At 43.9% G+C, this 11,438-nt stretch overlaps 1 protein-coding gene across 1 annotated transcript in view; it reads right to left on the bottom strand.

Moving 5' to 3' along the window:
• The window catches only part of Sdk1 (sidekick cell adhesion molecule 1), a 620,720-nt gene that overhangs the window by 594,172 nt on the left and 15,110 nt on the right, over nt 1-11,438 (bottom strand). The window contains exons 2-3 of the mRNA XM_028756035.1: nt 4,150-4,256; nt 794-941 (exon numbers count right to left, since the gene is read on the bottom strand). Coding sequence (XP_028611868.1) covers nt 794-941; nt 4,150-4,192 — 191 coding nt within the window. The 5' untranslated portion in view covers nt 4,193-4,256. The remainder of the gene's footprint in view (nt 1-793; nt 942-4,149; nt 4,257-11,438) is intronic.

The raw sequence follows: 11,438 nt of genomic DNA on the forward strand, positions 1-11,438 counted from the left end.
AGATCTCCAGAACCAATGTGAAGCTGGGCACACAGGTATGTGCCTATAATCCCAGAGATTCTTTCTGAGATAGGAGATGGAGATAGCTCATAGGCTAGCCTGGTGTACATGGTAGCAAAAAAGACTCTGTCTCAAACAAGGTGGATGGAGAGGCTCAACAAGCTTATCCTCTGCTCTCCACACACACTCCCTCAGGATAAAGAAAAACTATGACTCCAAATGTCCTTTTGAATCACTAAAAGCTCCAAGAGAAGAAGCTTGCCTGACATTCAACACATATCTTGGATGTAGGGCATGCAGGAAGACCTTGAGATAGGCCTTAACTGTGTGATTAGCCATAGATGGGCAAGCCCCTAATTGGACAAAAGGAAATAAAACTGTCATGGAAGAATGAAAAAGCAGTAATTGGCACTTAATTGTCACAGGAAGCAGTATCAGATGTGAGGCTCAAGAGAAAGCAGAGGGGGAACTCCACAGCTGTGTAAGTAAACACCAGGCCTGCGTAAATGAGGAGACACACAGTCCAGGGGCAACCGCAGTGAGGTGTATGCAAAACCAGAAAGAATGGGCTTCAGGATGGAGAGGAGACCTGAGGTTCAGGATGTACAACAAGCAGACAGCAGTGACACAAGGCTACTTGCTTAAACAGCTTAACAGGCAAGCAGGCCGCAAAGCAGCTACTCATTAGGGAAGCTTCCACACACCATGAGGCTTTGCAGCCACCGGCCACTTCGCCTTACTAAGCATGGAACTGGCGCGAGCAATGAATTACGTCCCCTTTAGAGCAACTTACATTCTGCTGCTTGGAATAATCTTGTGTCCTTCTCTAAACCACGTCACTTGTGGTCTGGGGCAGCTGATGATAGGCAGTAAGTTTAGAAGCGCCGCGTGCCCTTGAGAGACTGTTTTCCTCTGGTCCGTATCCATGAAGTTCCCCATATCTGCAGAGAAAAATTAGACTTTTAAGTTCTGGAGCAGGGTATTTTTTGAGGGGAGTAGGGGTCAGAGAGGGACATAGCTATATTTTACAGTGAAGTTGGTGCCACCACCACACTTAGTAAGGTGACAAGCGAGAGTGAACGGCAGTGCTGACAAGTGCGGATGCCACTGTGAGAGAGAGAGGAGCATTAGCTGAGCTGCGTGCCTCTAAAGCAGCCTCGGGGCCCTCATCAGTGAGCGAGGCCACCAGCCTTTGTCACACTATATAATAATATAATATAATAGCAATAATATAATGGCTGCCACGCAGTTGACTGTAATACTAGAAAAAAAAATTCTGGAAGGCCTCCCAGGCCCCATGAAGCAGTTTTTACAGAGCTGCAGTGCAATGCCCCTGGACACCCTGCAGGTACCCCTCCCTGCCTGGGTCTCCTCATCTACGTCCTCAGCTCCAGGGACACTGTGTCCACTCACAAGGCTTTGGAAACCAATGTGTTCTAACCCTTAGGGAGTTCACAGTGACATCTCTTGCCTCCCCCACACTGACGACACAGAATGGGACAGTCATTGTTTGACTGATTAAAACATCTAAAAAAACCTGGAGGACCTAGCCATCAGACTGTAGATTCAGAAGACTCCCTTTTAAACTGGGAACCTGAAATATTAAAACAATTTCTATGTTGTGATTGGATACAGTCCATGTATACAGATATTCCCGCACCATATTATTCTTGTGTGTGTGTGTGTGTGTGTGTTCCCACGTATATGCAAGTGTGTATGTATGTGTGTGTGCAGGGGGTGAACACACACGTGTATATGTCTGTCCATATGAAAGCCAGAGAATGATCATCTATCTGTCTTGATCAATCTCCATGTGTTTTTTGAGATATTGTCTATCACTGAACTGGAGGTTGATAACTGGCTAGATGGGCTGGCCAGCAAGCCCCAGGGATCTTCCTATAACTACCTACCCAGTGCTACGCTTGGCTCTGGCTTTATATGTGGGTGCTGAGATCCAAACCTGGTTCCTCATGTTTGTGGAGCAAGCACTTTAAATGACTGAGTAATCCCTTAGCCACTGAATATTCATCCATCCATCCATCCATCCATCCATCCTTTCTTTTCTATTCTTTTCTTTTTTTTTTCTTGGAATGAGAGTCTCACTGTGTAACCCTGGTTGGCATAGAAACCACTATGTAAACTGGAACTCACAGAGATCTGTCTCTTGAGTAATGGGATTAAAGGTGTGTATCAACCACACCTGACCACCATAGATTATTAAATATATCTCATTTTTAGATTTTCCTATGAAAGAATGGTATCATCTGTAGTGCTATCATTAAAAGCTATTTTCTATGTGGCAGGACACTCTATGAAGGCATAGCTGGAAGAGCTGTGTAACACTGGAGGAAAGCACCCTTGCCTATGTGACTGTGAAGGAAAACCACCACACTGTCAGAAGGAGAAACATGAGACCAAGGGCACGGACAACTATGCGAAGCCCAAACCTCATAAATCTGATGTAGTGTGCTACAGTCAATTCCAGGCTCTCGACTTACTCAAATGTGGTTTGGGTATTGATCCACATTCTATTTATTATGTTTCCAACTTTTCTACTAAATAAAGATTCTGAATTATTCTGTAGATAAATTTGGTAGTGGCTTCATCTTCAACAAACCAAAAAGATTGATGCCTCCCTTGAGGTTTAAATAATATCTAAACACTTATAGTAGGGGGACCTCCCTGTGTCATGTCAGTGACTATAATAGGAGAATGAGATAGGTTCATGTTACTATATGCTAACAAAGCTACGGATCATAACTGGAGCCAAAATTAGAAACAGCAATCTTGGAACTACCAGAACAGAAGAGACTCACTACAATGTGGCCTCAAGCCTGGGGCATCCTATAATGTAAAATTTCAGAATGTTCTTTTGCTTATTTTTAAACAAGACATTTTGGTAGTATTTGCAACTATGCTGAAGCAGATAGTCCACTGGACGGATCATGTTCTTCAAAGACTTCCTATCATAGGGAAAGAGCATGTGTACTGGCTAGGTCTCCTGTCCCTAAAGACTTCATGAGAGTCAAGGTCTCTGCCCTTTGATGGTGCCTTCTTGTAAAAGTTTTGTTTCCCAAAATAATAGATCACTACAACATTAATGACAGTCAGGGCATGACTATCAAATCCACTGAGCAGCAAAATTGATTCATAACAGGTCATGGAGAAGAAGCAAGGGAATCTGACTTCAGTTGGGTTCAACTTTTCATTCTAAACATATTTTAATCCCTATGCCTACAAGCCAAATGGAAGTTGGTGTATACAGAGCACCTTCCTTACCCCTCCTCCTGCCCCTACAGGCTTGGGAAATCCTTAATCTTTTCACTTGGAAAAAAAGCAATTCCTTACCTGGGTCCCCAATTCTATCTATCTATCTATCTATCTGTCTGTCTGTCTGTCTGTCTGTCTGTCTGTCTATCTATCCATCCATCCATCCATCCATCCATCAATCTGTGTTGTTTATGTGTGTGTTTATGAGTGTGTTTGTGAGCATGTGCCACAGGATGTGTGTAATCATGTTGATGTAAAGGTCAGAGGTCAACTTGCAGGAATCTGTTTCTCATTTTGCCATGTGGATCCTGCGAGTGGACTTCAAGAGGTCATCAGCTTTAGTGGCAAGGGTCTTCACCTACTGAGATATTTTTGCCAGGCCTATTTCCAATTTTAGTTATAATCTAATATTATTAATTATTTTCATTATATTTCATGTGGCCTCAAGCTTGGGGCATCCTATAATGTAAAATCTCAGAATGTTCTTTTGCTTAGTTTTAAACAAGACATTTGGTAGTATTTGCAACTGTACTGAAGCACTCATTCATTCATTCATTCATTCATTCATTCATTCATTCATTCATAAGCAAGGTCTCACTGATTGCTCTATCTAGCATTAAACTCCCTATGTAGCCAAGAATCATCCTGAACTTCTGATCTTCCTGCCTCTACTGCCCAGGCAGGTGCTATGGTTAGAACAAGGGGCATGCCCAAGCTAGGCAAGCACTGTACTGATCGAGCTAAGGTCCCTGGCCAGCATCACACTGCTGTTTTAGAGGAAGCGAGGACAAGTATCAGTTGCCACAACAGAGAGCTCCTCCCCACAGCTGCTGCAACTCTATTCATCACTTAAGGCCCTTGCTCGCCCCGCACACGTACATGCTACTTGAATTTCTGATTTTCTCTGCAAGAGAGCTCCCATCCTGTTCCGCACCACACAACGGTAAAACCCGGCGTCCAGCTTCTGCAAAGAGGGGATGATATACCTGCAAAATGCCAAAAAGAAGTGTTAGTCATCAGGCCGAGGAAGAGCAAGGGCATTTCTTCCATGAGATGCTCAAGTAGTCTGTTTCTCTGGTACTAAAGACATACCCAAGCCTTCCTCTAAGGAGACTACTGAGTTTACTTCACCCACACCCCAAATCCAATGAGGCTGCAGACTACTACATGGAGTCAGACCTCAGTCTGTGTCCTGTGGTAGCACAGGGCTGTGCATCAATTAGGTCTTACTATGCTGTTGAGCTTGAAATATATAATGTCCCCATAGGCTCACTTGTTTGAACACTTAGTCCCCAGTAAGTGTTGCTATCTCAGAAGGTTGAGCAACCTTTAGAGGATGCAAATACACTGGAGAGAGCCAATCACTGGGGAGTCCAGCCTTGAGGTTTTACAGCAGGCCCCATTTGCTGTTTACTCTGCCAATGCAATGTGATCAGCTGCCTCAAGCTCCTGACGCCACGCCTTCTCTGCCACATCAGACTGTATACCTCGGAACTGTGAGCCAAAAGGAACTTCCCCTCCCTTGGGCAGCTTTTTGTCAGGTATCAGGAATGTTAAGTAACTTGTGGTCATTGCAATTAAAGCAGACTTGTCAATCTAAGAACATAACTTATCCTCATGCTGTGAAATCTCAGAGTTTCTGGACATAAATTCTGGAACTATGATTCCTTCATACAAAGCCTGTGTCACTCTGTCCCGAAGACCACTGCCACCTTCAGGATGAGCTGTGGTTATCCTTAGACAAAGGGTGCTCAGGACGAGGACAGTCCTACCTCCACCCCAGTGCTGATGTCTCTTAGTATAATGAATGCTCCTCCACTTCTCCTTCTTCGTAGACCTGACACTGAGAATAACTTTGTCTTCTCAGGTGACAGAAAAAGTCTTGGATGTAATCATTTACCTTGAGTAATAACCAATGATTCTAGTTTGCATTCCTGGAACTGTAATAATCCCTCATACCCCATACCTCCCTAAAGGCCTCATCAGCTCTTCACAGGACAGTAAGAGACAGTTTCTATGACAGTCCTGCTGTGAGTATAACAGCAGTTTTGTAAGTCAGGATGTTTGAAACCTGTAAGCAAGCAGGGGTGTAGTTAATGATCAATGCCAAGAGTCCAACAGCTCCTGAGCCCAGACCTGAAATGGTACTTAACTGGATCACAGACCATGTTCTCAAACAAACTGAAAACAAACTTTGTGCAAACCATCTGTCTGATAAAGCAATAATATTTAAAATATATACGGAGCTCCCTAAAACTGAGAAGGCAGAAATCCGAAGAAGGAAAATGGCCAAGAGGTTTGTGAGAAGGTACCCAGCGCATTCACATCTGGAAAATGCAAACCCCAACCATACTAAGACAGCACCACCCAGCACCTAAGAAACCTAAGAATAAAGAACAAACCATGCTGAGGAAGGAGAGGAGGGAACAGCTTTGTCTGGTGCTGCTGGGCACGTAGATGGAGACAATACTACAGAATAAAGTGTTATTTGCAAAATTAAAACTGGAACTATTACAGACTCAACCCCGCTTCCCTGAAAAGGAACTGCGATGGTTTGTATATGCTTGGCCCAGGGAGTGGTACCATTAGAAGATGTGGCCTTCTTGGAGTAGGTGTGGCCTTGTTGGAGTAGGTGTGTCACTGTAGGCGTGGACTTTAAGACCCTCATCCTAGCTGCCTGGTAGTCAGTCTTCTCCCAGAGGCCTTCAGATGAAGATGTAGAACTCTCAGCTCCTCCTGCACCATGTCTGCCTGGACACTGCCATGTTCCTGCCCTGATGTTAAGGGACTGAACCTCTGAACCTCTAAGCTATCCCCAATTAAGTATCTTTTATGAGACTTGCCTTGGTCATGGTCTGTTCACAGCAGTAAAACCTTAACTAAGACAAGAACTGAAGCTAAGCATATGAAAATACTGAAGTCCATGTTCACTGACTCTCCATTCCATGCAAGCTCTAGAAAACCCCCAAGAGTCTGTCAGCACAGGAACAGATGAAACATGGTATATGCACAAAAGAAACCACTACATAGCCTTAAATCAAGAAAGCCAGGTTTCCCCCAAGAATATGAATGAACCTGGAGGACACTATGCTCACTGAAAGAAGCTAGTCAAAGGAGGAACAGCATGTAATTGTGACAGCAGAGTAGGTAGAGTGGGGGAGGAGGTAGCACCAAAGAAAACCACTTTTAGTTATATAAAGTGAAAAGTCATGCAATGTACTGTAGACCATAGAGTACACAGCTAGTAATACGGTATTGTGCATTCAAGGTTGACCAAGAGACCATCTAGGTGTTCTTTTAAAATGTTGCTCACAGCTAACCATTGAACTGATCATGTGGTTCCCAATGGAGGAGTTAGAGAGAAGACTGAAGGAGCTGAAAGGGTTTGTGGCCCCATGGGGAGAGCAACAATATCAACCAACCAGAGCTCCCAGGGTCTAAATCTCTAGCCTGGGGGCACACTTGGAGGGACCCATGGCTCCAGCTATATATGTAAGGGAGGTTGGCCTTGTGCATAGGTGAGAGAAGAGGTCCTTGGTCCTGTGAAGGCTGGATGCCCCAGTGTGGGGGAATTTGAGGAAGGGGAGGTGGGAGTAGGTGGGTGGGGGCACATCCTCTAGAAGCAGGAGGAGGGGAGATGGGATAGGGAGCTTCTGGGGGGAAAATGGAAAAAGGCAATAACATCTGAAATGTAAATAAATAAAATATCCAATAAAAAAAGAAAAAATGTTTTAAATGACATTCATCATTAACATGGGTGGGCATGATGGTGGAGGGTATGCATGCCCAGTGCACATATGCAGGTCAGAGGACAACTCTGTGTAATCTATTCTTTTCTTCTACCTTTCCATGGGCTTCGGCGATTGAATTCAGGCCCAAAACTCTACACAGCAAGAACTTTTACCTGCTGAGCCATCTTGTCAGCCCTATATGTTCTTCTTACATAAAAACAGTGCTGAAAGGACAGGGTTGCCAGGGATGAGGAGGCCGTTGTGGTGGGTTGTGGCGGTGGGTTGTGGCAGTGGTGAGGGCACGAACTTATCCCTAGCTCACTGGGCTATGTGCACTACATATAGACAGCGTGTTATATGCCTACTGTACCATATTAAATACATCATGTGGGCTGAGGAGATAGCTCAGCAGTGCAAGCATGCGGACCTGAGTTCAAGTCCCCCAAACTCTCCAAGAAGGCTGTGGACAGCTGTGCTGTGCATGGTTGTACATACCTATAGCAAGTGTTGAGCGTGCTGTGTATGCAGAAGGGCCTGCGGTCACATCTCTCCAAGAAGGCTGTGGATAGCTGCATACACCTATAACCCCAGGATTGATAAGGGCAGGGGCAAGAAGGTTTCTAATGCTTTCTGGCCACAAACTTCGATCCACAGTCACTGAAAGATCCTGTTTCAAGCCATGAGGAGGAGACAGAAGAGTGATGGAACAGGACACCTGACATCATACCCTGGCCTCTGTGTACACTCACATTTGTACATACACTGAACTAACATAAACTAGGACATATGGGTGGAGGGTACAGCTCGGTGGTAGGATGCTCACTTATCAAGTCCAAGGTCCTACCCCAAAGGGTTAAGTAAATACAAACTAACAGTATGTTCACACTGTAATACAACAAAGAAAACTACCACCTCTGAATGAAGAAATAAGGAGTAAGACTTGAAGCCTGGATCCCTTTCACACTGGGAAGGGGTGGGTCATAAAGAGAGGAGCTTGAATGTACACAAGCTCCCTAACATCTGAAAATCACCATGGAGCTCTCCATTAACAAAAGCGATGCTCTGGCTGTGGCTGTCTGTCTTCTGAAGACATGTCCTCTTACAGAGTACAATCAAAACAATCTTAAAACAACTCAGGGAAAAGACAAAGTGCTAGTGGGTTCTATGTGCTTAGTACAAAGTAGACCAAGATACATGGATATTCAACTAATCGTTCACCTCTTTTATTCAAGTATGTCCAATTAGTCACCTCAGAGAAGAAACCCAGAGGAATGATTTTAAGTGAACGAAACCCTTGGACAATGTGGGCAATTCAGCAGTGAGCAAATATTAATCACAGTGAGTCTCCCTCTGATAACCTTGCGGTGGTCCTGTGGCAGGACTCATAAAACCTTTTACGATAAGAAAAAATATTGCTGAGCATTAATCTTAAAAAACTCTGTTCTATTATGAGGAACAGTTCATCCCAAACAAAATTAATTAGTGAAGACAATCAGAATAATACCAAACCGGGCACAAAGAGTCAATGCCATGTATTTAAATTTCAAATCAGACTGGAAGGCCGCGTGCTTTGATTGTTGTGTACTGTGATTACAGGAACGAGGGTTCTCAGATCAGGCTGAAGCAAAATCAACACAAGGTTTTTAGAGGAGCTTGAGGACAGGTCATTGCAGCACTGGAAAGCCACAAGGGCAATTTGATCATGGCGACATAACCACGCTTACATAATTGTTACACGTTCTACTCTTTTCTCTTTTTAAGTATCCTGCATAGATGCAAAATTCTTATGAATTTCTACAATAATCTTATATGCTAATGCACAAAAGCAGCATTGCTTTCCAACAACAGGAAGAGGCAGATAGCAAACTGAGTATTAGGCATATGCTGCTGTGTGCCGTCTCCGAGGATAATGTCGCACCAGGGGAAAATATACAAAAGCGTTGTGAAGTCCCCCACCTCTTACCGGAATTCCTGCACAAATTATGTTCACCTAACAGATGGGAGTGTTCGTTGTAAGCCCACTGTTTATAAACACACAGTTTTAAGCAGGGAAAGTTTCCTGGCTCATTATAGGAAGGTATGATAAAATCGTGGTACCATATGTTGCTCTAACAGACGCAATGCTTGTTCCTGCTCTGGACAACATTGTTCCAGTGTGTGAATGTACAGCACCAATGTGAGTTTTGATAGACCAACATAGTGTTCTCCAGGGCAACAGAGCACCAGATCCCATCAGTGCCAGGGAAGAGAGGGCTATGTCAGCTGGGGATAGTACATCAGCCATCAATGACATTATAAACGTCCACTATGTTTAGAACTACCCAGGGCTTTCTCTAGAAAGCATCTTCAGATCCATTCCCACCCAATAGTAAACTCTGAACTAGGCCAGGATGGAAAATTGACACAAAGTCTGCCCAGGATCTGAACCTTTCTTGCACACTACTCTAAGAACACGTCTCAGAGAAGAAAAGACCACAGTGGCTAATCCTAGGCTTACTCCAGGGTGCAGAGATATCATATGGCCAAGTCAGCGCTGCTGCTAGGGGCTGGTGCTGCATTAGAACTGGCCTAAGATCTGACAGGTGAGGGGAGAAACAAGGCAGAGGGGGACATGATGGTGGCGGGACATGACAGTTGTGGTGAGACAGTGAGTGTAAACACAACACGGGATGCAGTGCCGTGGTCATGGCACACAGTGTTGAGGGGGCCTGGACAGTGCTGAAGACACAGCTGTGATGGTGGGACATGGCTGTGGTGGGACATGGCAGTGGTGAGACACAGGACACCTGAACAAGTGGAGCAAAGAGCACTTGATGGCCACTGGGGCAGTAGCTCCGATCGGGGTGTTCAGTGTGAGTCCCTCAGTGGACTGGCTTCTGACATGACTATGGTGCTGGGTCAGGTGGGTCATTTCACTTCACTCTGCCTAGTCTCCCGTGGCCCCACAATTCTAAGGACTCTCCACTATTTGTTCAAAAGCACAACTCACTAGAGACAGTAATGATAGTTTGTTTCTAGGATTTGATTCTGCTCAGAGTCAACTCCATATACAACCAAAACAACTAAAGGGACAATTAAAACAAAAACTGGTAATGACCATGGCTTTCTGCTGAACTACCTATAACCGTTCATTGATAGAGTAAAAAAAAAAAAAAAAAAGAAAGAAACAAAAACAAACATGGTGGGGGCCATGCCTAGGGCCAATTAGGCTGCTAAATGGAATTTTTCTGGAAAAGAACTATTGTAGCTCTAGAAATGTGTGATAAAATATGAATTATATCTGCTTGGCAGACATTCCCAACCAGAAGATATTAGGACTGAGAATACCCATCAGGGTAACAAGACCACACCTCCAGAACAAAGTCAGATCTACATATCTTTTGATAGTCAGGAATTCTACAAGTAATTCTGGGTAGGGATGTAGCTCAGTCCATGGAAGACCTGCCTAGCAGGTATCAAGTCATGTGTTTGATCCCTAGCACCGCATAAACCAGGTAGGGTGCACACCCTATAATTCACAAACTTGGGGGTGAGGGGTTATGAGCAGGAAGATCAGGAGTTCAAGTCATTGTTGGCTACATAGGAGATCCCAGTTAGCCTGGGCTAAGGACTCTGCCAACCAACCAACCAATCAACCAATCAACCAATCAACCAAGTACTACTGCTAATATTGATGTAAGAAAGTAAAAATTGGGAGCTAGGAATATAGCTTAATGAGTTAGTACTTGCTTAGCAAGTATGAGACTCTAGTAAAATTTGAAAAAGAAAACAATATGGAAATGAACTAATCGGGTAGCAGAATCCCTAAGTGGTAGGAGGCACAGATTCAATCCACAGAACCACACAAAATGTCTACTTTTACAAGTGTAATTTTATGCTAGTATGATGCCTATTTTACATGAATAAGTACCAGGCTTTATAAACTTTTATGACTTGGACAAAAGTTCTTATTTCTATAGTTAAAAGGGGAGGAGGCTAGGGAAATCCACAGTAAAAGCCATCACCTCATCTTGGGAAGGTTAGATGCTAATTATGTTTTCAATTTTATTTTTATAAATTTCCTGTATTAAACTTTAAAAAACAATAATCCAAAGTAGAGTGAGTCTGTAACTGACTGTTTCCTCAAGCAAAATAATGATGAAAAAAATCTATGGTGGAATTTGATAAAAAAAAAAAATAGATGCACAATTTTGAAGGCATGCCTGACTGACAGGTCATACACACTGAGCAAGTTCAAGGTCATGTTCTTAGAAGAGTTAAGTCATCGGTATGAAGTTAAAGTGGACAGAACAGGGAAGAATGAGTTATCCATCAGGAACTCTGTATTTGACAAAATTACGTGGGGGGGGAGAGGGGAGGGGAGGGGGAGGGGAAGGGAGAGGGAGAGGGAGAAGGAGGGGTGAGAGGGAAAAAGAAGAAGAAGAGGGAGAGGGAAAG

The sequence above is a fragment of the Grammomys surdaster genome, unplaced genomic scaffold (genome assembly GCF_004785775.1).
Source record: "Grammomys surdaster isolate TR1022 unplaced genomic scaffold, NIH_TR_1.0 126109, whole genome shotgun sequence".
Classification (NCBI taxonomy): Eukaryota; Metazoa; Chordata; class Mammalia; order Rodentia; family Muridae; genus Grammomys; species Grammomys surdaster.